This window comes from Lutjanus erythropterus, chromosome 18, assembly GCF_056507025.1.
Source record: "Lutjanus erythropterus isolate fLutEry1 chromosome 18, fLutEry1.hap2, whole genome shotgun sequence".
In the NCBI taxonomy this organism is placed as follows: domain Eukaryota; kingdom Metazoa; phylum Chordata; class Actinopteri; order Lutjaniformes; family Lutjanidae; genus Lutjanus; species Lutjanus erythropterus.
In genome coordinates, this window is record NC_139334.1 from 34,039,390 (window position 1) to 34,064,615 (window position 25,226).

The 25,226-nt window shown below is 39.6% G+C and overlaps 1 protein-coding gene across 1 annotated transcript in view; it reads right to left on the reverse strand.

Moving 5' to 3' along the window:
* Positions 1 to 5,110: 5,110 nt before the first annotated feature.
* The window catches only part of gabrb1 (gamma-aminobutyric acid type A receptor subunit beta1), a 97,204-nt gene continuing 77,088 nt past the window's right edge, over positions 5,111 to 25,226 (reverse strand). Inside the window, exons 6-9 of the mRNA XM_084741961.1 lie at positions 14,153 to 14,296; positions 8,557 to 8,709; positions 7,423 to 7,676; positions 5,111 to 5,578 (exon numbers count right to left, since the gene is read on the reverse strand). Coding sequence (XP_084598087.1) covers positions 5,237 to 5,578; positions 7,423 to 7,676; positions 8,557 to 8,709; positions 14,153 to 14,296 — 893 coding nt within the window. The 3' untranslated portion in view covers positions 5,111 to 5,236. The remainder of the gene's footprint in view (positions 5,579 to 7,422; positions 7,677 to 8,556; positions 8,710 to 14,152; positions 14,297 to 25,226) is intronic.

Consider the following 25,226-nt stretch of genomic DNA (forward strand, 5'->3'; position numbering starts at 1 on the left):
GTGTTATTTCAGAGCAGTGGGCTTTTGTTTTCAGGATAACAGACTTAACTTAACTTGACAGACTATGGCTCCAACTCACTCTTTGGACTGCTGTACTCATTTTTGAAAGGACAATGGATACATATTGCTCCTTTAATGTAAGCTTAGTTGAGCAAAACAAGGATTTAGAGAGTGCTGTCGGTACATAGCAAGTATAGAAGTAAGAATAGAACAGTTAACTTTTGGCTGCTCAGCCTATTCCTCAACAAAATGTTACATTTTTTACAGCTAAATAAATTTAACAGACTGTTTCAATGTTTGCCAGACAGCTAAAAAGTTAACACAACGTTACATTGGTTGCTAGCTTGCTAAAAAGTTAATAAAACATTACACTGTTTGTTTGCCAGCCAAAACATTAAAATGCTGTATTGTATGCTAGCTAGTTAAAAAGGTAGCTTTCTCATTGATGGCTTGGCAGAGAAGCTCTAATTCCTCTTCCTTGAAGCAAAACTTGTTGGCAAATTAATGGAGCCATATGGTCAAATAATAAAGGATTAAAAATGGACCAGTTAGGTAAAGAAAAAACTACCTGGCAGCAACTAGCAGACCGTGGATCAACTGGGGTGAAATAAAGAAGAGATGCAAAAGATGCACACCCAACTGTACTGAGTGTGTCTCTTAAATGTCTCAGTCCATCTCAAAAAGGCAGCAGGTTTAGAGTTTGGTGGAGAGGTTTAAATATAATCTCTTAATTTTGAACTGGCTCTAAAGTTTCATGCATCATAATTTTAAATTAAAGCATGATTTAATCTGGTCTAAAAATTTACCCTTGTTGGTGCAACCAAGCCAATGTTCAATCTGTATGAGGGTCTGACAAATGCACAGGACGGCTCTCCTGACAGTGGTCAACTGCTGAAAGTACTTTGGGCTAAGAGCAGCTCATTATCACTAAAACTGTGCCCATATTGGACAGTTTTGCACCTCACGATTTAAACCCAATTTCAAGTCCAGTGTCAGTACAGGGAAGTATGCTGCAAATTGTAGAGCTAGGATGGTGGATGGGCACATAGTGTGCTCAACTTTCACACATTTATAGATTGCTTTTTAATTAACTATAAACACAATCTTTACCTAACCTTTACTAGGTGCTTTAGTTGACTTAAACGTAACTGTTTAGTCCTCATATTTTTTTAATCTAACGATAGGATTGGCTTGAAAGTGAAGGCATGATGCACTGTAGATGATGACTTGGAGTGGGATGGCACAGTCAGTTTGGTCAGAACCGTACATGCCTGTGGGTGAGGTGATAGTGGTTTTGCAGCTATTAATTACTGACTTACACTGGGTGACCTATAGATCAGCACTTTGATACCAGCACCAAATCATAAGAGGACCTGGACATGGCAGAAAACTGGATTCATCTCGATGGACACTCGCAACGAAATAATGTTCCTCGTCATGTCAAAGTATGTCCAGGAACTGTCGGAGTTGGAATGACCTGGTCACAACAGGTCAGGTCATTCAATCAATCCTGCCAACACCTTCAGAATGAACATAAATGCGTCATTCATAGAACACAGATCCATCCATTAACCCACACGCCACAGAGACATGGATCAGTCATGCTACAGCTGGCAGCTGTTATCAGTGCCAACATGGCACTTGCAGTGAATGGTTTCTAATTTTCTGGTCACTGAGTGCACATTACAAAAGTCCCATCCAGGAAATCTGTGCTGTAGGCCTGCCTCAGCTTATATAATAAAAGCTTTGTGCCAATAAATGTATAGGCAAGGAAAGAGCAGAATAAAAGAGCAGGGGAACATAAAGAATGTAGGCTAATGTTTCCGTTCAGATCACTGAACACTTTGAAGAAAATGATGTGAATTATATGTTATGGCCTTCACAGTCACAAGCCTATATGAACACCTATGGGAGATTTTGGACCACTACCATCATCAAAATACCAACTAAAGGCACAGTATCTTTTGGAAGGTTGCTCTTCATCCCTCTAGTTGGGTTCTACAGACTTGGAGAATCAGCAGATCACAGAAAAGTGAAAGAGATGTCCTCATCACATAATGCTAGATAGAAATTTTCATGGATTGCCACAGAATATGCAGGAACAGGAAAGCCCTCTCTGTCCAGAAAAAAATATCACTGTGCAGAATGTTTGTACCTTTCTTGCACAGTCAACAGCCATTATATAATCTTTACTTAACCAGCTTATCTCATTGAGGTCAATATCACATTTGCAATAGAGACCCAAGTGCAGCAGAGAAAATAAAAAGTATGCACTACCTTTGCTTCACTTTGGTTTTTCAAAACTGTAATAAAGCAAAGTCTTCCTAAGTCTTTAATGTAATGCAATATAGGACATGTCAATATTGAACAATTGGCTCATCCTTAGTCCCACCCCTTTTGGCTCTGTGCTCCATTAACAGCTGGGAAAGCTTGGTTCCCAAAAGGACCTTCATGCACTAAGATATGCAATGTACTGGTTTGTCTGTGCTGAACAGAAAACCGAGACGTAAAGATGGTTCAAAGACGTGGCTTGTGGAGCTGTAAGGGTGAATCTCGATACCCTGCCCATGTGGAAGGTGTTGCCTTTATCCCGTTCCTCGGACCAAAAACAAGTTTAGTCCAATGTAAAGAGTGGTTCAGGCTTAGTCCAACCTCACCAGCTGAACATCAACATCATCACCAGGGACATCTACATCTGTTCAAAGGTAATATTACTAGCCTATGTAAAGTCACATTACATTGGTGACACAGTCTTCAAGGACACATTATGCAGTCATGTCTTAAGTTAGCTCATGTTAGCAAAACTCTAACTAACTAGCTACGCATCTACATCAAGCCTAATGCCTAATGTCAGATCAACAATATCTACCAGGTTTGCATCCTCCTCGTTTCAAGGGCAACTTTAGAAAGCTCTGAAAAAGGACAGACAGGGTTAGATTAAAGAAAAAGGGGAAAAGCAGCAATGTTGACTGATATGTTAGTCTTGTACTCTGTCTCCATGACCCCCCCTTTTTTTCCTTTGAGACCAGAATGACTTAGCCTCAATTCAAGTCATTTGCCAAATTTGGAAAAGTTGATGTAACATCAAAGCTGGGTTAGAGCTCACCCAAAGGATGAAACTTCAAGATGGGGAATCAAACCAAGGACCTCTCGTGACACAGTCATGCAGCTGTATTAGTGTGTTACATAAGTCCTGCCCGCTAAAAGCACATCCATGTGCAAGACTCAACTGGGGAGACCTCTGTGACAGCATCAGAGAGACCCAAACACTGCCACCAATGTAACAGCCTAGCTTGGTTAGAGCTCACCCTGAAGAGCCAAAGGACAAAACTTTACAATCAAACCAAGGACCTCTTGTAACACAGTCAGCTATAGTATCCATTCAGCTAAAGCACAAGGCCCATTCATGGGTGGTCATGCAGCTGTGTTAATGTGTTACATTACCATCATCCTTCCTTCCATTAAAGTCTTTTCTGCCATTTCTTTTTGCCAAGGTCATCCAACCTAAAAACAGTAAATAAGGGGGGTGGGCGAGGGTGGGTAGAATATGCTCAACTCTGCAAATTTTGCACTTGGCAACTATGGTATGTTAAATATTTGGGCAAGATTTTTGTTATGGCAAATAAACTATGGCTAAAGTGGTTAGGGTTGTGCAACTAAAACGCTCTGTAAAGGTTAGGAAGACATCTTAGAGTTGATAAAAAGACAAATGTTAATTGCAGGTCTGTGACAGAAGACAAGTCCAATCTCCTGGCTATCCATGTCCCTGTCCTCCATACCACCTCACTATATTCTGTAAAGGACACACTAATTCCCGCAATGACACTGAACATAATTTATGAGGTGAGGAACTGTCTAATATGGTCGTAATTTCTAGCGACACTGGGCTGGCTACTGCATACACTTTGTGTGATGGTAACACCTGCTCTTGCTGTCCTCACCACTAGTGTGTCTTCAGAAATATATTTTGAACCTGACTGTGGTATCGTAACTGGAGAAACTTGAAATTGGGTCTTACGACCGATCCCCAGCCCTGACTACATAAGCCCTGATGATGAACTGAAAGACAATTTACTGAAAGATACATCAGAGTAACATTGACCTATCATTTGCTCTTTCATTTAACACACTAAGGTGGAAGAAGCTCTATGCAATTGCAACTTTTATACAGTATAACTTCAGGTATCTGACAAAAACGTTCAATAATCTGTAACAGCAGGTGTTTCAGCACCAGCAGCGTGTTTTATCAGGGCTTGAAAATTTTCATGTGATTTTGAAAGCGTGGTGACATCATTGGTCAGTCTTTACCTGATTTCTTTTAAAGAAAATTACATTGTACATGCTCACAGACATTGTGAGAATATCATAGGTACAAATTTGACTACATTGTTTTTGAGAAATTAGTGGAGTTCCAATTAACATCGGTCCTGTACTTACCTTAAATGCAATGATTGTTCGAAAGCATACAGTATAATGATTATAATACAGAGTGGCTCAGTAGAGCCATGCAAAGCTTTTTTTTTTTTTTTTTTTTTGTACAGATATGAAAGGAAACTGAGTTTGGTTTCAGTGCAAAAGGATTTCAACACAATGATATTGTCTAACTCTGCAAAAATTGCCCCAATCAGAGCATTGAGCTTAAACCAAATAAGGACTGACAACCTTAGTATGATGGAATTCAACCAAATGTCCTCTGTTGATTAGCTGGATGAGCTTCAGTCACAAGATCATGTAAAAATGGTTTTAGTTATCTACTTGTTTTGCACTGGGCTTCCTTTTCTATTGTTTTTTGACCTTATAAGCAAATAAAAGTTGTGTTTCATCCACATGCAAAAAGTGTGATAACAGAAGGTAAGAAAAAAAGATACAATGAAATTCATTGCCCTTAATGTTGGACTCACCAAAGACTTTTTGGCAAGTTTGGACAAATACCATACAATATCATACCTTTACTGTGTCTTTATTTCCATATTATTTTTTATCTATATCTATTTTGTATGGATGAGTACAGCAAAAGTGATAGGATCTTTAATAAATTATACCTCTGTTTTATATATATATATTTATATATTATATATTAAATTGTATTTACATTGAAAAGACATCCAGTTCTACTCATTCCAAAACAGGATTTATACAAACCAACTGAACGCTCCTCATCGCTGTACAAGACTTAGGTAGCTTTTCTAACAAATCATGAGCAGCGGTGAAGCCACACAGGCTCGCAACTGCCACCCTAGTGGACGTAGTAAAGCCAGTAGACCAGGTTGAAGAAGGTGAATGCAATAGGGAAGACAACACGGGACCACTTGTCTATGGCGTTGACATCCGTGAGGTCAGGGATCTTGACTTTGAGCTGCGAGGCCCTCCTCCGCAAGCGGCCCTTCTTGTGGCCCATCGGCCGGTCGATGGCCGGTCGTCCGTACAGGTCTCGGCTGGTCATGGGCTTGCGGTACTGTATGCTGGCGCTGTCGTAAGAGAACATGGTGGCCCGAGGGTCATTGAGAGCACCCATCATGTCTGCTCCACCCATCTCGCTGGTTAGGTTGGTTAGGAGAATGTTGCCATGAGCGTCAACCTGAGGAAGGAAGACACAGATTTCACTAAATTCAATTTGTATTTGCAGGACACAAACAGGCAGCAAAGTCAAAGGCTGGGTTCCTAACATCAAGCAGTATCCTATTTAGGTCCACTGTTTGGGAATTTGAACATGATGTCATGGACTGCCCATAGAGATCTTTCTTTTAGTCAAATTTTAACAGATCATATAAAGTTTTCTTAGAGGAGTTGGAAATATCATAACACCTTAGAGCAATGACTGAAGTGTTGATTATACTCCCAGTGTACATGGACAGTTGTGGACACCATGGACACATAGTAGTTCTATTTATATTACTTTCTGGAGTCCACTTGGAGGGCACATTCCACACATAGTCAGTGTAGTGGCCACATGGACTAGTCTGTGGACAAGTCCAAGAAGTCACAACAAATTGAGTCTACATGTACACTCTCTGATGACGAAATTTACATCACACAATCCCTAGCAGACCCTTGCACAGTGGTGAATGTGGAAAGTACAATACCGGGTACAGAGGTGGAAGAAGTGGAACAAAACTGCAGGTGTCAGTGCGCTTAAAAAGAAGTGCTTGTCCGATCGTCGAAAGGCATCTAAAGCACCGTCCTCCCACACCTGCCTCTGACAAGTTTTGAAACTTGCTGAAACAATCTGTCAATCAAGTCCACTTTATGCAGAGATTTGCCAAATATACAGACGGGTTACAGTGGGCATGGTTGTTGAACGTCATTCTTTTGTTCATAATTAACACTACCTCTCATTTTTCATTTGGAGAGGCAAGCTTTTCACCCTACCTTTGACTACACTGGTATGAACACTTAAAAGTTGGGTATTCTTTGGTTTTTGAATTTATGGTGTGTAGGAACTTGGTCATAATTGTTACCTGAAGGACCAGACACACCACCTCAAAGACCTTTTACTAAGAGAGATGAATGGCCAGTGTTTCAAGGCTTCTGGTGTCTTCGGATACCCGATATCCAGGCCAAAACTTCCTCTTCCATGCACCAGCCACTGTCACTGTTTACAGTCTAATTAGTAACTGGAGATCCAAGAATAGAGTTAGAGGCTAATCTCTATAAACAGATTGCTGCATAAGAATGCAGATAAACTGTAAAAAAAAAAAAAAAAAAAAAAAGAAAAGAAAAGTGAATAAAAAGCTAAACTGTCAGATGATATCCAGTGGGTTCCTCTTTTGCTTTCCAAATGAACCACTTACCTGCATGCAGCCCATTCAAATATGATGGGTCAAGACCACTCAGACTAGACTAATTATTGTGCACAGACATGCACACCACATGGCTGACAGTCAGCTGACTGCCATATGTTCACATATGTTCTGTGTTTGAGTGAATAGAATTGGAAGACAGTATTTGTTCTTCAAAGAGCATCAAACAACATAGACAGGCCAAAAACAGACTAAGCTACCATTTTCACACCACCCCCAATCTCTCTGAAATCATATGCTTGTAATACTAACCACAAATATGCCTGTGAATGTGAAACATAAGGAAACACCCACTAAATTGGTGGATTGCTGATTTGCCAGGTTGAACAGCCAGTCAGACAGCTCTCACTCAGTGGGCCTCATGCAAGAAGCACTCATATGATCAGATTCATATGTTCATAAGTGGCATCTAAGAGTGATTTAAGAGCACTTGAATTGCATTTGAATGAATTATAGTAGTAAGTATAAATATATAGAAGATTTACTTGCCCACAAATACTGCAGAACAGGAAGCCTTATAGAGTAATCAGTAATATAACAATGACCCAACAACACCTGATAGCCAATTGGCTTGGTGTCATCAACAAAACAGTATGAAAACTGCTGAAATCTCCTTTCTCACCTGCACTTTGTTGCTCTCCAGTCTGCTTTTATTCTCGTTGTTGGACTTGGCAGCCTTCTCTGCCACCTTCTTCTGCAGGTGAGGACCTCGACCGAAGAAGATGTAGTTGACAAAGGCGTACTCCAACAAGGCCAGAAAGACGAAGACAAAGCAACCCATGAGGTATATATCAATGGCCTTGACATAGGGGATCTTGGGTAGAGTCTCTCGAAGGTGGGTATTGATGGTGGTCATGGTCAGCACCGTGGTTATACCTGTGGACAAGCAGATGTTAAGAAAGGGGACAGTTAGAAGGAAGTCTTTTAGCGAGACTAAACTGTGGGAACACCATAGCTGCAGAAAAAGTAAGGCTTTCATTAGCCCTTATTACAGAACAACCATCATGTACAGTCTGTGGTTGTTAAAATGGATTGGTGATCATTTCCAGTGAGGACTAGCCTTCAACTTTGTGCTTTAAAAACAATTCAATTACCATGACATTTTCTTTTTCTGTTTTAGTCGTGTTGCGGCTTTCTAAGTACATGTGGTGCACACTTTACCAACTGAGCTACCGGATGTTCCTTAATGATTTTCATGATCCCCTGACTTTTATCTATTGCCACCACTAGATCAAAGTGGTAACACTTTCTTTTGGCAAGGTGCAATCTGGGTTAGCTTAGTTCTTATTCATCTCTCTTCCCCCTCTTCCTGGGCCAGTCTCACCATTGGTGGTGGTGTTTGGTCTTGGCTGGGTGGTTGGAAGATGTTGTGAGCAGTGATGGTCTCCAGGTCTGCCGCACTTAATCCAGTCCCTGCGTGTCCTTATCCAGTGTTTTTCTTTACCATGTTCACCATCTTAGTCTGGCATGTTAGCAAGCAAACTTTTGCTAATCAGTATAAAAGACAAAGTACAGCAGATACTAATGAGATATTAGTTTTGAAAGTACTGATCACAAGTATTGGACATATCACAGACTGCAGACCAAAGTTATTTGGATTAATTTCCCAGGGACCATGGATGTCTGTAAAGAGACAGTCCATCTAATATTTGATATTTCTGTCTGGACTGAATTAATGGATCAGCCAACCAGCCAGACAAACACTGACATATTATAGATCCTTGTATATATATAAAAGACTTGAAAAGTCACTGACCTAAAGCTACTCTGGCAGCCGAGGCATCATAGTTGATCCAAAAGGACACCCAGGACAAGATGGTGATCAGGGTGGAGGGCATATAGGTTTGCAAGATGAAATACCCGATGTTCCTCTTCAGCTTAAAGCTCAGGGACAGACGTGGATAAGAACCTGTGAAAGACAAAGTACAGGATGGATGAAATGGGCTAGACATGACTTAAATAAAACATAGGCTGCCATCTTTACAAGGAACATTTATACTGGATGATTTGACCTGGGGTAACAGGAGGGTGAAGCTGGATTTTTGCTCACTGTAGTGCACCTGGCGCACAACAAAAATGACGTCATATCCTGTGTCAGCTTGGGTGCAAGTGCGAAGGTGTCATGTTGCTTGGTCGTGCACGTCTAAATTTTTGTAACATGTCAGCCCCGGTGCACGCCACACCTCTCATTTTAACATGGAGGGAGACTGGGCGAGCAGGATCGCATGATACAAATACCATATGTTAAGGACATTGTGAAGTGACTGGACACTATGTCAAAGCTACAGAAAGACACACACAAACAGTATAGTGTTAAAACTGCATGTGCTCAAACAAAATAGATCACAAAACACCTGTGATATACTTTATGTTGAGTCCCCTCCTCAAAAATCATTATTATAATGAAACAGAGCCTGCAGCCTTTTAAGAGTAAAATTAAAACACTTAAAGTATCTATGCAAAAAACTTTCCAGACTCTCGAAGCCTCATCTAAATTATTATAAATGCAATTATAAATTTATTTATAACCACAGAAATATTATCACTTTTTACCAGCTGTTCACATTAACTTCGACTGTATGTTTTGATCATGAGGCAGAGATCAACAGGACTATTTTATGACTGACAAATATGATGACAGGATCATTTTATTTAAGACAAAATATTTTTGGATTACATGAGCAATTGTGTATTTTGGGAACTTCATTTAGATCATCATATGGGAAAAAAAGTTGAAGCATCAGGGTCGGGGTACCAGACTTAAGGGAATGAAACAGACAGCTGCTCCTTTGTATTGTATTTGTATTTCATTTTCATTGTTGATTGACAGGTGTGCAAACAGTACACCTTAGCTATTCAGTCTGTTTTATGTGTCTTTGGTCTTACCAACTCATCCTAATAACAATATAAAGCTTTTTAGCTGCTACATGTTGCTTTGGATGCATTTTCTTGTTGATTGGATGCATTGCCCACAAAATACGGCTGTATTTTCCACTGAGATGTCTCTCTGCATGTAATTAATAGTAAGAACATCTTATCTTGTGCCGACTTTGTCATTTTTAACAGTTATAAGCGGATAAATTCTTCTTAGCAGCAACAAGCTTCAGTCAGCAGGAGCAGCCATGTTGAATAATGACGTTCCTCCAGTGGAATATTTTGTCTGTGCACCCCTTGGCATTTTGGAAAATACTGGAGTGAACAACGCTTTGAGCATAAATGTCTCTGTGCCGGCTTGTTGGTTGTGCGACATCTCACACAAGCATAAATAAGGCTTTAGAATAACCTGAGTCTGAGCCACCTCAGAGCCTGGGACAAACACTAAAGGAGAGCCAACTCCACTGCAGCCCACATAGTCATGAAATCCTCATAGATAAACATTTAAAATTTAGAACGGGTCCTAAAGAGAAAAATAGCATGTCAAATGATGCCACCTTTGCCACAAGTCAGTTTGAGAAATTCCTGCCATAGTAGATCTGCCCTGGCCGCTGAAAGTGTTTTTATTACAATGTGCTAACTCCTAAGAGCAACAACAGCTCAGCCACGTGGTGGTAGAACGGTAGGTGGAACCGATGAGTGCAGAAACACGTATCACGTAAAAGTCGCCCATCATTTTTTGCATCACTCAAAACAAAGTCCCAACTTGTCCTTGGAAGCAACATCAGCACACAAACTGTGCATCAGGAGCTGGATTCCAATGACAAAGCAGCTGCACACAAGCCCATCACAATGTGCAATTCAAAGTGTGTAAAGCACACTGCAACTAGACTGTGTAGCACTGGAAACATGCTCTTTGAAATGATGAATCATGCTTCACTCTCTGGCAATCCAGTGAACGGATCTGGGTTAGCAAGAAGAGCACTACCCACTAGGATGCATAGTGCCTACTGTAAATTTTGGTGGAGGAGGGATAATGGTCTGGGGTTGTTTTTTGGGGTCATTTGTTCCAGTGAAGGGTCTTCCTAATGCTACAGGATACGGAGACACTTTATTGTCCGGGTGGTTCCAACTTTGTGGCAACCCTGTGCACGAAGCATGGTCCATAAAGAGAAATGCCCCCTCTACCTACAAAAACAGATGAGTGCATTTCAAACAATGTAACTGTCACTGCCCAAGCATTTCCATGCGTTCTTTCACATTGGCATGGACGTTAAGCAGTACATCCAGTAGGGGGCGGCACTCAGGGTTAAACATTACCCAGGTCTTCCTTCTGCACTGTTCCCTTTGTGTTGTCTGAATCCATGAGCTTTTAGAAAACGTGTGGACAAAATGAACGCGTAGTAGGGACAGAAGGCCTGGTCCATGTCATCATGCGTTTCTGACATTGAGCATGAATGAGCCGACCTCGACTCCTCTGAACACTTTTGGGAGGAATTAGAATCCCAGGCTGATACTGGACGAGACCTGACTTCAAAAATGTTCTTTTGGCATCCCAAAAATTCCCACAGAAAATCTTGTGTTAAGTTCCATGATGCTAGGATGGGATGTCCAACAAGCAATCATATTGTTCCACGCAGGGCTGCAGATATTTACTCAAATATTTATGAGAACGTGGAAAATGTTGTCCCACAAATCACAGAAATATTAACTATGATGAATATGATGTACAGAGGATAAGATTCTCTGTGATCAATCATTTAAAATATTCAGAGCTAAAAGTAAATCTTCTTCTTTTCTTATCATTTAGGCATTGTGTCCCATCGTGTCTTTAGGCTGTCGAGTGTGTGCAGGGGGACTTGTGTCTAAAAGGAGCAAAGCATTTCTCTTTCATCTGGCGTGTTTGTAAGAGCATCTTGATGTTGGGAGTTTTGTTTAGGCTGGTTGTTGTTATAATTACATTTTCTTTTTTAATAGTTTTTCTCTGTTCTGAAACAGGTCTAGGGAAGTATTAAGATGTTGCTGCAAATGAGAGGGAGTGTGAGGACCTGACAGTGTGGAGACAAGCTATTATTAAACATCTGTACGGGACTGCAGCTTCCACTCCTAACGGAGGTCCAGATGTGATGGAGGCCAAGTGGCAAAACACGGTGAACTATGTTCAGGACAGCCATGAACACAACACTCACAAGCATTTCCCTGCTGTGCTCATCCACTTCTTGAGGGGAAAAGCACAAAAAAGGAGTGGCTGGAGCCAGATACAATATTGGCTAGAAAGTCTTAGTGGTACAATCTTCTTGTGTGCTCGCTGGTGCTTGTTTTATTTTGGTTCCAGTGCACTCTGAGCCATAAAATATTCTGGTAGTAAATGCTCATGCTCATCCATATATAACTCAGAGTGTGCTAAGAATTTCTTGTGTTCTTATTTTATAAAGGAGACGCAATGCAGCAAAATTTGTACTGAAGTAAATCACATTCTGCAGGGGAAAAATGTGTTAAATTCACCAGCTCCATTTTGCTCCATTCATTTTGCTGCTGCCTCCGTCCTGTACCATTGTGCTGATGGAATTAGTTCTGTGCAAATATACATTATGCTGAATTTACCATTAGGGCCTGACTGATAGTGGATTTTTGAGTCTGATGCTGATACCAATACAAGGGAGCAAGAAAAATGAAAGGGTTCCAACACCTTTTCTGAAGTCAAATTCAGAAACTTTTCCTGCATTTTCAAGGTGCATTTTCAGACTTTTCTAGCACCTTACAGCTGTGGTCACTTATATAATATTAAATCATGATTATATACATGCTCATAGAAGGTTTCACTATGGTATAAACGACCAAATGCTTCCTGACAGAATTCTACAGAAGGGAGACAAATGGAAGGAAAACAAGTTTCATCTTTCAAAATGTGACACCTTTCTGGAAGTAGACATGGCATCCTATTAGAGCTGCGACAATTAATCAGTCATTAAATCAATCAGCCAACTATTCTGACAATTGATTAATTGAGTATTTTTTTTTAAGAAGAAAAAGTTAAAATTCTCAGATTTCAGCTTCTTAAATGTGAACATTTCCTGGTTTCTTTACTCCTCTCTGACAGTAAACTGAATATCTTTGAGTTGTGGACAAATCAAGACGTTTGAGGACATCAACTTGGACTTTGGGAAACACAGATCGACATGTTTCAGCATTTTCTAACATTTTAGGGACCAAACAAGTGAGTGATTAATTGAGAAAATGATCATCAGATTTATGCTCAATGAAAATAATTGTTACAAGAAAGACTAGGTCGGACGTACATCCATGTGCTCCACATGTTGCACTGCATGTGACAAGACTGTGACAGGATTAATTAATCGATTAATCTTTAAAGCCTTGGTACATCCAGGCAGGTGTTTTCAGTTAACCTGACTGATTGGACCTGTGCTCTGGACTGCGTGGGCGTGTTCACTGCAACTGATTGACATCTTCTTGAGCCTCTTGTTAGCTTTGTATTACCTGTTAGGACTGGATAAATCACACCTTTATTGTTGGTAGATGAGAAATGTAACCTAATAAATTCCCATCAAAGCTGAGACTTACCTTAAACCTGAGCAGAACTTTAATCAGCCAGAATAACTCAAAACACCTGTGTGTGTGTGTACAGAGGCTTTGAGAAAAAAAAATGTCTAATGCAACTGCAATGTCGAGCAGTTTCAAGTACTTCATCCATTATTTTCAAGGATATTGATATATCAGGTTCTTTATACATATGGGTAATTGACAAATATGCAGTAAAAAAGTTTGTAAGAAAAAAATAATTTTTAAATATTTGTGTGGTGTGAAATCTGGTATTTATGAAAAATATAAGGGGTAACTAACTTGTCACTGTTTTTTTAAAACATTTTCATTGAACTCCACCATAAACGTGTTCTCTGCTGTGACATAAAAAAAGGAAGAAAGAAATCTTAAATGATATCAAACAAATGACATGAGAAAGATTTATCTTCATTGTCTTCATTCACTTATTTTCATATATTTATTTCATTTGATATCATGAATAACACAATTTTTTACTCATGACTTGTTAGACTTCTTGGACTTTTTTGGTAAACGTGAGTCAAACCTGCGGAAATTTATACCAATTTAAGATTAAGAGTGATGATTTCCTCGCCTCTAATCCAGTAGTTGACTGTTTTTTAAAAGATATTTTGACACAAGGTGTTATATCGATATATATAGTCATGTTTGAATGAAGAAAAAGGATCAAATATACATAAAATGCTGCTTTAAACCTAAAATATATAAAAATAAAAACAATCTGCATTCTGACCTTTAAAAAAAAATTCATATCAGTGCATATCAGACAACATGAAGGCACACACCGGTACGAGTAATAGACTAATACGTTTGCCACAGAAACAATCATAGTATCATTGTATCAATCAAAATGATTCACGGGTCAAAAGGAGTGAACTGACACTGTGTGACTGCGTTACCTGTGGCGAACACGGCCTTCTTGGAGAGCGTTTGGTAGTCTATAATGGAGAACTGGGGCAGCTCGATGTTCTCCACCCCAGTGACCGAGCCTCTGTTGCTTCCTCCCTGCCAGTAGAACTCGATGTCGTCAGTGGTGTATCCATCTGAGAGAGGAAGAGGAACACAACAAACCTCAGCTATAACACAGACACAAGCATATTTAGCCCAAGGCACAATAAAGCATATATGAACAGAGAGACATGACAGATTGATTGCTGAGGTCAGGTGGACATTAATATAAAGTATGGATTCATAAAAGTGTTCTTGGATTGACACAAAATATTAGAATTATATAAATAACATACAACATAATAGCTAAATAAAAATGAATCAGGGAGGCAACAGTATATCAAAAGGAACAAAGAACAAAGGTACACACACTCCCCTCCTTTCTGTACATCCTGTACATATGACGCATTTCTTTTGAGATCTGTCTATAACAGGAGGCTGCAGAGAAAAATACTGAAAGTATTTATAAACTCAGCAACCTGGAGAAGGAGCGATCAATCTGAGAGAGACACAGTTTGTCTCCCTGGTACAGTGGTACACAGAGTTGATGGGTAAAATCATATTTCTAGTCTAAATTTCTCACAAAATAACCTTAACTTGAAGTCACTTTTTTTTTTTTTTTAGCTTTTTACTGCATCTAACTGCAGCTAAAGGTGGCTCAGTTGTCATCATGTGGCCTAAGTATGGATTGTGGGATTTCAGTCACATGTTATCAGGTGTAAGAATGGAGGTGGTAACCTCTGTCTCAAAGATGGTCTATGGTGTCAGATGTGAATGTCCTAATTCAGCTCTAAGGTGCACTAGCAAAGGCATTAAACTATGACTATGATCAACATTTTTCTAACAATGACAACGTGAAAATGATGATACAAAAAGTGGTTCGCTCATAATTACAGACAGTTTTTGGTTCCCTCGCACCACATGGCAGCAGGCAGCTGTTTTCAGTGAAAAATCTTTGTACCTGCTCAGCACCAAACAGGAGACTGACACAGTTAGAGGGACTAGCTGGTGAATATAGTGGAGTATTTAGTAGCTAAAGAGCCAGATATTTCCCTCAGGAGTTGGCAGTGGGTAACAAATTCCCCATAGCAACTTAAAAACTGATGCTATGGCAATGTCGTGTTCACAACTTGTTCTGCTTCCCCCGAAAAAGCCAAGAAAATTAACATTATTGAAGGTTGATGGTGTTGAACAGTAAGTTGTTAGGGTTGACTTCTTGTTCCTTGACTCTGGCTCGACGTCTGACAGTTAAACCATGTATTAGTATTGCAAACCTAATCAACTAGTCAGATACGGCCCTTCTGAATTTTTCTGTGGCCTAAGAAAAGGCTTTATTCTTTATTTGGATCCCTATTAGCTTCCACAAAGTGGTTTCTATTCTTCCTGGGGTCCACGCAAAAAAACAATAAAAATACATTTTAAAATCACACAGTATCAGTGAGAAAATAACAGCCAATATCAGTGCAAAATTAAAACAAAAAGACTGAAAAGAGTGAAATGATTCTACACATGATGCAATAAATAACAATGACCTATAAAGGAAACAAAAACAAAATTTCCACAAACACACTGCACCAAATAAACAGAAAATTAACAAAAAAGTTCAGACACTGACACGTGTGATGATGAATAAAATGACAAAAATATATTTAAACATATTGTTGAGCTACTGTAAGACATCTGAACCAGTACCAAAATGGTATTGGTCACGTCTTTTTAAGGCACCTATGCGCTGTGATTGGCTCCACCCACCATTCAATAATACTCATCAAGCTTCAAAATGTCTCTCTCGAAACTAAAAAGCCAAAGTTTATTGTGAAAATTGTCACCATTTTCAGAGCGAATGGACTGACTGACTGCTACTAGTCAATATGGATACGAATATGTTGGCTTGGAATTCCAACTGGTCAAAAAGCAGTTACCGATATCGACAATTGCTATTACTGCTACTGATTAAATGTTAAAAGGGCTCATCATAGTGAGAGTCGCAGTGAGATGCTTCTGTTGATTTACCAGCTTCATTTAGGTTTTCAATCAGGGCAGGTTTCTCTTCATCCGCTCCTTGTTCCCATCGGCTCGCATTGCACCCCCCAACATGCTTCACCGATGCTTCCCTGGACTTTTTGGGTCCACAGAAATATAATCATAAGTCATGCCCATTTGTGTCTGGATTGATTTTCCACCATTATAAAGTTTGTCCAAATGAGTTTTTCCATTACATCTTCTACACTTTTTTGGGAATCATCACCAAATTTGGTGCAGAACACCTCTGGACCAAAGTTATTTCTTGAATTTTTGATATTCTGTACAGTTTTGCTATAGCTGTGCCTTAAAGATTGATCAAATGCAATAGGCAAGGCTTACATTTCAAAAATGTCATATATCCTGAACTAAGTGATGTCACAAATGTGGTGTTATTTGGCCGATAGGTGGTGCTGAAACAGCATCATCTAACTAGAGAGGTGTTTCTCTGTCTGTATGTATGTGTGTATGATTGTCCTTTGAATATCTCAAGAGCTGTTCATCTGATCAATGGTACATTTGGCAGATGTGTTGCTGAGGATCCAGGGAAGTGTGGTGTTATTTTTTGTGCAGTTTGGACAGATGGTAGCACTGGTATCAGGAACAAAACCTCTATTTCCAAGGACTCTCTATGTCCAGACAAGTAGAATCATATAAGCCATGCCCATTTGTGTAAAGATTGATTTTCTACCACTTAAAATTTTGTCCAAATTAGTTTTTTCACTTCCTCCTCTACAAATTTTGAGCAATCATCACCAAATTTGGTACATAACTTCTCTAGATCAAGCCAGAAAAAGTTTCTTTTTGAATGTTTGATATACCACACAGTTTGATAATGCTGGCCCTCAAAGTCTGTTAAAATGCTGCATGGCTTATATTACAAAAATGTCATATCTCCTGAACACTTTCTGCCATTTCAACCACATTTGTTGAACAAGTGTAGACATGATGTCTGAGTGACAACGGCAAATTTGGTGCCAATAGGTGGCATTGTAGCAGCATCATCTAACTATAAAGAAAAGGATCTCTGCCTGTCAGTCTGTACACATGTGTGTATAACTGTCCTTCCAGTATCTGGAGTACTGTTCATCTGATCGATGGTACACTTGCCGGGTCTCTTGGTGAGTTCCTAAGGAAGTGCAGCATCATGTGAAGTCGATCAGAAGAGCATTTCTTGAGAACACTGCAAGCAACTTACTGTGGTTCTCAGTAATGCTTCAGACAGCACTTTCTGGGGCCAAACAATCAGTCACTGCACTAGTTTAAACACAAATAACCATAAATAGATATTAAAATATAGCATGAACATGCAGCTTCCCCATTCATTCCCTAAAAGAGTTCATAATGTAATTTTCCACAGCACTGATACAACTTTAAATCTAATTTTGAACAGCTTTCTTCAAGCCTAAGAGAAAAAAAACTCCAGCCCTCTGTTAATAAGGAATGAACCACAATAATATTCCACCAAAAACACTGTACGAGCTACTTTTTATTGAATTCTATGCTGAAATACGTTGCTGTCTTGTTAATTACAGGATAATTAACCGAACTAGATGTAACATCATCCACTCCTCACAGGAAATGTCACAACTATGTCCTCCAGAAGAGGAATTGAAGACACAATAAATCATTGTTAAATCATTAGTGTGAGGCTGATAAAGCAGAAAGTAGGCCTCTCATTTTCTGCTCAACTGCTGAACATCGTCCAGCTTCCCACAGGCTCAACTGGAACAACAATAAAGCCTTCCCTTCACTTTTTCTGGCAGGTCTCTGGGCTATGTCTACAGCCTGAACCAGAGTGAAACAGGCCCCCGCTGCCCTTTCAGTAATTAGACCAATTTAATTGGGCCAGCTAGTCTCTGTCTTCCGATTCTCCATCTTATCTAAAGGCAGCTGCAGGATTTCAGGGAATTAGCTACTTCTCATTACTGGAGGGGCTTCATTATGATTTTGCCCTCTGTTTTTTTTGTCTCATCCATTTAATGTATGTGAGAAGACCTCCAAATTTGACATTAGAGATGATTTTAAAATATGACAGTGCACTTTGAGTGGACCATCAACATCATTAAACTTACAGACAGTTTAGCTGCAGAAATCTTTCATTAGCATTAATACAGTATTGCAAAAATACCTACATGTTGGCATGATGTTGACAATTACACACCAATATGAGAGTAAAATTTGTGTTTTTTTTTTTTACAACTTGCATCTTATTGTGGTAGTTTACCAGTTTCACAATTTCAAAATCTAAAATCTAAATGTTAAACCCATCCTCATCCCAGGGTGTCAAATACGACACTTCTTTGTTAGTCTCACAAGATACCCCTAAGCATCTGTAGGAAATGCTGCTGTATGATGAGGGTTTAGGTCTGGGGTATTCAACTAAAATTCAAAGAGGTCCAGTTAGAGAAAATTTCCTAAAGCAAAGGTCTGGAACATCATAATGTCTAACTTGTGTTATGAGAGTGATATATACTGAAGTAGTGTAGTAGTTGTATCAACGACTACATCAGGGGTGGTTCAGGGGCCACAGACAGCCCAATTTGATCTTAAGTGGGCCGGACCAGTAAAATTAAAGCATAATCTATCAATTATTCTGCCGATTAATCGAGTAATCTGATAAGAAATATTGCATGTTCTGCATTTTTTTCTATTACATTACTTTTGCTTTATTTAAGAACAATGGTAATATACAAAAGAGAAGATAAGACAGGTCTATTAAATGAACAACTATAAATTGCTAAAGTAAAAATACTCAGTAAAGTAACTTTACTTTTACTGTAGATTTACTTTTACTGTATTTACTTTACTTTTTTTCCAAGCACAAAGGTTAAAAGTAAAGGTAGTAATGTTGTTTCATTTTATAAGTGCATCTGGTTGGTGTCGATGTCATAGTTTCTGTTGTCATAAACTCCGTCATTAACAACAGTCTCCTCCACACGCAGCTTCTCTGCAGTTGGTCTGTGCGTTTCCTGATCAGATAAACCAGTGCCGGAAAGAATAAAAAAAGTTGCGCCAGTTAAAATAGAAGCGTCCCGTCAAAATTTAAAATCTCTTAATAATTTATTTGTTATAGATCTGGGTCCGTGTAGGACGGTGTGTGGGTCCGGACCTGGACCATGGTCTGCCAGTTTAGGTGATGAAACTACTTGGTTTAAGAAAAGAAAAGGGTTTGGGTTAGAAAAAAGTATGTTACATTATTTTATGTTGCATTAATTAATTATGTCATTCTTGAGTGTTAACGCTCACGTCATTAATTAATTTTAAAAAATTGTATGCAGACTCACAACAGACAGAGTGTGAATCTAGACAAAAGTGTTTACATGATATAAAAACTTGATCACAGAGCACAAGTTGTATAACTTAAGCTACAGTGCAGACTGGAGTTTACTCATCTTCCTCTTTATCTCCTTGCAGTTCTCATGCATTATGGTGTGCTGCATTTGAACTGGAAGTCAGAATTGCTTCTCGGAATTTTTTAGCACTGGGCACTTCATTCGAAATTCAAAACTGTCTGTGAACTATGAAGATGAACTAGTTGATTTTAATGTCTGGTGCAAGTATGAATTTGCATGACACTGTACAACATCACCTTTTTCTCGATGGCACTTGTATGTAAAATGATACATTAGCTGAGTTTGAAATTATTCCCTTTTATGGAAATATTGGACTATATAGTGTTTTTGCCATTTTGTTGTAGTATTCGAATTCTCGACAATAAATTTGATTCACTATACAGTCCACTATAATATACCCACAGTGCATAGCAGATTCTAGTGAACAGACAATGTACCCTACAGTTTCTCCCGTGTATCACAATGCAATGCAGTTGTATGTTTCCAAAAGAGAAGAAGATGATCAGGCGTGATGAAAAGATGACTCTGCTAATTTTAAATGCGTGATGTGAGTTTGCCTTTGCCTCCATCTGTGACTGAGATGCAGGAGTTGTACCAACAGCACTTGCACATCATTGGAATTTCAACAATTTATTTGTGATTTAACAGTGAAAACTTAACATGCAACGTCGATACTACCTCCATACATTCAAATGATGTCCTTTTGAGTGCTCAGTTTGTTTACATGATGCTGGGCATGTCTGCTTGCATCACACAAATATCCAGTGCAATATTGATGCAATGATGTTCAAAAAATGTCTAAAATCTCGTCATTCCCTATATAGTTCAAAATATGATAAACGCTACATAGGGAAAGGTGAGTGAGTGAATGGTTTTTAACACACCTATTGTTTCTGCGTCAGCCTGTAAGGAGTAAATGACACATAAAAAGCAAAAAAAAAAAGGTGTTGGGATAACAGAAAATGACTTAAGACACTGGCGTGTTATTCATACATCATTTGGAGAGACCAACCTGTTCAGAGCCCTATAAAGGAACCCTAACCCATACAGCAACATCTTCTCACAAGACTTACAAGCGAGTGCTACAACATGGATCCTTAACTTGCTCTCAGCCATGCTTGTCAAATACTGATGATTTGTCACCGGCCTTGAAGTCTTATTCTGAAGCAGAAGGTACCCTGCTGTGTCTGACGCAGTCAAAACCCCTATTTGAAGCATGATTAATGCCATCCAACAGCCTTTTACCATGTGATTAACACCGTGAAGGGGTTGCAGTTTGATTGAGCTCTAAAACTACTTGATTAGGTTTAGGATAAGACCATGTCTGCGGGGTTACCATGACTGCGTTACATTCGGTATGTCATTCGACGTCACTGGAGTGACACGTAACATTATGTTCGTTACATCTTTTAATAACATTTTGGCGAAAGTCCTGTGCTTGTTTGAACCATACATCCACCACACCTCCTCCGTATGTGGACTTTCTCCATCTTTATACTACGTCAACAGCCCGAGGCGTCTTATACAACCACGGACAGATTTACACTGAAGTCATTTGAAAAGCCTGTCTGTTTCAGTAGCGAATGGCTTCCGTCTGCATCTGTATGAGTCACCAGGTGATGACACATTGTCGGTATCTCATGAGTTGGGAGTGAGACTGAGCTGGGATCCTGACCTGAGGTACCCTGTGGACAAGAACAATAGGTGGATAGATGTGTGAAAGAGGAACATTTAAATTAAAAAAGTTAGACGAAACTTAATAACCTGGCTGATACGTTTATGTACTTCAGAACTGTGTTAATTAGTAATCATATAAAAATACAATGGACAAATCAATGTGAATCATATTTGTCACCGTGGGTCAAAGTGTTTGACTGTCAGCAGGTTGGAGGTGGTGAAGTTCTATATGGACATCAGCATTTTCACAAATCGGACAGGCCTTGAGCCTAGCATGGTTAAAATTCATATTATAATAACACTCCCCCTAAAATCTACGTATCTTTCAGGCTTGAAGGGCCTGAAATATGTGTAGCTTGCTCCTTTGTGGGCAAGTCAGAGTCAAGGTGAAAAACGTATCAAATCGACGGTAGAAATTTCTCAAACCTGCCCTGCAGCATAATCCACTTCTTTGCTATTGATCTGCTCAACATGTCCCAAACTGTTTCTCCACAACCTCCATACACTTCTTCATGTCATGCTATTGCCAAGCCTTGAAGCTCGGCCTGAAGTACTGTATGTATTGATTGACTGAAGGGAACATTGAGGAGGTTGTTTCTGTGGCCTTTTTGATAAGTTCTGTCAATTTTTAATTTTTTTTTTTGCTAGGACTTTGGGTCTCCCACACCAAGCTGAGTATAGGTCTGTACTCCATGAAGAAGCAAACTTCAGACTTTTCAGAGTCACCTTTCTAGGTGGGAGGGAGACTATATTTGAACCTGAAATCATATTTTATTTTAAGTTTGATATATCTCTACTTTACTTGTTGGATCTTTTTTATTGACAGCTGAGTGTGAGCATCACGACCTTCTAGTTTGATTCCCCCTTCAGGTTGGGAGTGAATTTCTGCCCCAAGTATAGTTTAAATTGGTACATTCATTAAAATAATAACATTTACATATCAAACTCTGCTGTTTGGTCTGTTTAGGCTGGTTTGACAGCTGTCGGTGGTCCTCCAGTAAGCACCAAACGACCGGACGTGGATCACTTGAAACTTTGGGACTGTGCCTGGTTTCAGTCAGTCTCAGACTAAGTAGTGACAGGAATTACGGCTCTTTAAAGAGAGCTGGATCTTGTGGCTCTGTTCCTTTCCAAGAGCTGTTTAAAAGACCAGCTCATCATCATCATTCTTTTTTCTTTTTTTTTTTAGGAGACTAAAATAATCACTAGGATAAGGTAATATTTGGATCTGAATCAAACTTAAACTTCCCATCACTATAATTTCTAGAGCTGCCCCCTGATAGTTGACAGTTAAAATCGTCAGTCGGAGCCCCTGAGTTTCTTCCAGTCAAACATTCCTTGTTTTTTTTTCTTTATCAGTGAGTGTGCATTACAGTTAAAGGATAAAACAGATAGAAACTACAAAAATGTACAGGGAGAACATTTCAATGAGGAATTAAAGGGAACTGAATATATTTTTATATACACTACACTACAAAATATCCTCGGGACCACATGCACTGTCGGTTGACTGATGAAAGAAGGTGACAGGAGTGGTTGGTAAACAAGTTTCAGCTCGTAAAAGCAATGCAACAGAATGACAGGCTGTAAACTTTACAAACCGAGTCCCTAAATCCACAAACCACAAAACTGTGATAGAAGGAGAGAAGAGTGATAGAAGTGGAGCACAGCATGACGCGCTGTCAGCCACCTCATCCAGGCGCACCCACGGAGCGTGCAGAGCAGGTGACACTTGCTTGTTTGCTTGTTTTGTCACTGACAGGCTCAGATTGTTACTGTTAGTGTCTGACAACATTATGGAAAGGATCCAAGAACATCTTGGTTTGTCTTTCCACTGTCCCAATGATCACCAACTCTGGTTTGGTCCAAATAAGTCCTTAATTCGCAGCGTAAAGGAGTGTGCAGGGCAGGTGATGCTGAACAGCAGCTGCAGCCTCTGGAGAAAAGCTCTGCATGTCTGCTGATTTTATAACTGAACAGGAGAACGCAGACTTTTAATTTCTCTGACTGTGTTAATGTGCATTAAAATGAGAGTCTAACTGATCAAACATACTCATGTAGGCTTATATAGGAATTTAGTGTAACGCAGTGCCCTGTAAAAAAAAGTTGAATATTCATATAGGACACCCAAATCTTTTTGGCTAAAGAAAATCGCAGTCGGGCACAGCCCTAATTAAATTTAATTTTGCATTGAATTACTCGTATTAATAGACCTAAGGTTAATGGCATTGTAAACATTACACAAATAAATGCAGCTTGTGCAACACTTATCTGAAGCCTTTTCTCATTGACCAGTTACATTTTTCAACCTTTCCTGCGACTGGCAGGAATTTGATTTATCAGATGGGTCTGCTCTGTAACTATGTCATATGGTCCATCGATCTGATTGGTTAAAGTTAGCCTGTGACAGACAGATGGTTCATCAAATCACCTGCACCTAGGCACAACAACCCAAAGAGAGGCTCTCACCAACTATGACTTGATTCCCTTCATTTGTCCCAAAGAGCTGCTGAAAAGAATTTCATCATTTGCAAACATAACACCACTAAACCACAGGTTTTTGAGACAGTGGATATTTGATGTTTGCAAATGTATCTGCAGATCATGGCCTGCCAAGGAAGTGATCTCTCTAGCAAAGGATATATTTACTTTTGTGACCATGGTAACGTATGTGCATTACCATGCAACAGCAGAGATTTTCCCCTGAGACATCAGAAATTGAAAAGAAGTTAAAACAGAACATATTGTATATTTCAGTATCTCATTAAAACATGTGTTAAACATAACATTCTTGGACCTAAACAGCCTCCTCATAATACTGCACTACAGGATGCCTTTTCTTCATCCTTCTTCTACCTGTCCTTCATCAGTCTTAACAGATTAGGTCAAACTACAAACTGGATTAATAATGTTACCAGTTACAATCCGGATTAATAATGCTCAGAATCACGCTCTTAGTAACCCCACAGAGGATGAGTAAACACATCAGGTTCAACAGAATGCAGCATGACCTGCTGTCAGTCACCAGGATTAGATTTTCCTCTGTGGGTTTGTGTAGCCTGATGATGTTACTTGTTAGTCCACACAACTTCATGTTTACTCCTCTTCAGTCAGTTAGAATGGACCAGAACCAACCAAATGAAACAAAGTGCAGGCATGAAAGAGACCTTAAAGGTGCAATATGTAAGAATTACAAAATTTTCACAATCTGTCAAACTCATACAACAAGCAAATAGGCGGCAGTATATCACCAGAGTAACTGCTACATTAGCTATTAGCTCTGTTAGCTGTGCAGCTAGTAGTAGTCCTATTAAAAGACTCTGCTGGGACTAGTAGCTCTGAGCACCAATAGTGTCAGTGTTTACACTTCTAGCCCAGGATATTAGAACTGCCAGGAGGAGATTTTCAGGCCCAGGGCATGGCGAACACAGCGGGGAATGCTGGTGGGGGGCAGTGCTAGAATGAGCTCTGTAGTCTCCCGGTAAACACAGCCAGACTGGGACCAAACACAGTCTCAGAGACTGATGGACAGGGACAGGGAATACAACAACGTGGTGATTCACAGTGGCTGCTCTGACAAGGACTTTGACTACAGGTCGACAAAGACATAGCGGGCTCAGGAGAAATGTGAAGTGGGAGAGGAGTGAGGAGGTTGAGCATCAGAGAGGAAGCGGGGTAACCCGACATGCTCATCTTTAGAAACTGTTTGGAAAAGGGCAGGTACTTTGAACAAACACTTGGCAGGTGATTGGATGAACCATACTAGCTAACTTAAACCAATCAGATCAAACTCTTGCTGAAGTCAGTTGGGAGAAGAGCGAAAAAAATCTTTTCCATGGAGAAATTCATTCAGTGCTGTGCTTTGCTTTTCTTTAAACAAAGAAATTCTCTTTAGTTCTGATATAACTGATGCTAGCACAGTATCTACGCTAACATCTCTGGAGCCGCTATTGTTTGGTTGAGACAAGTC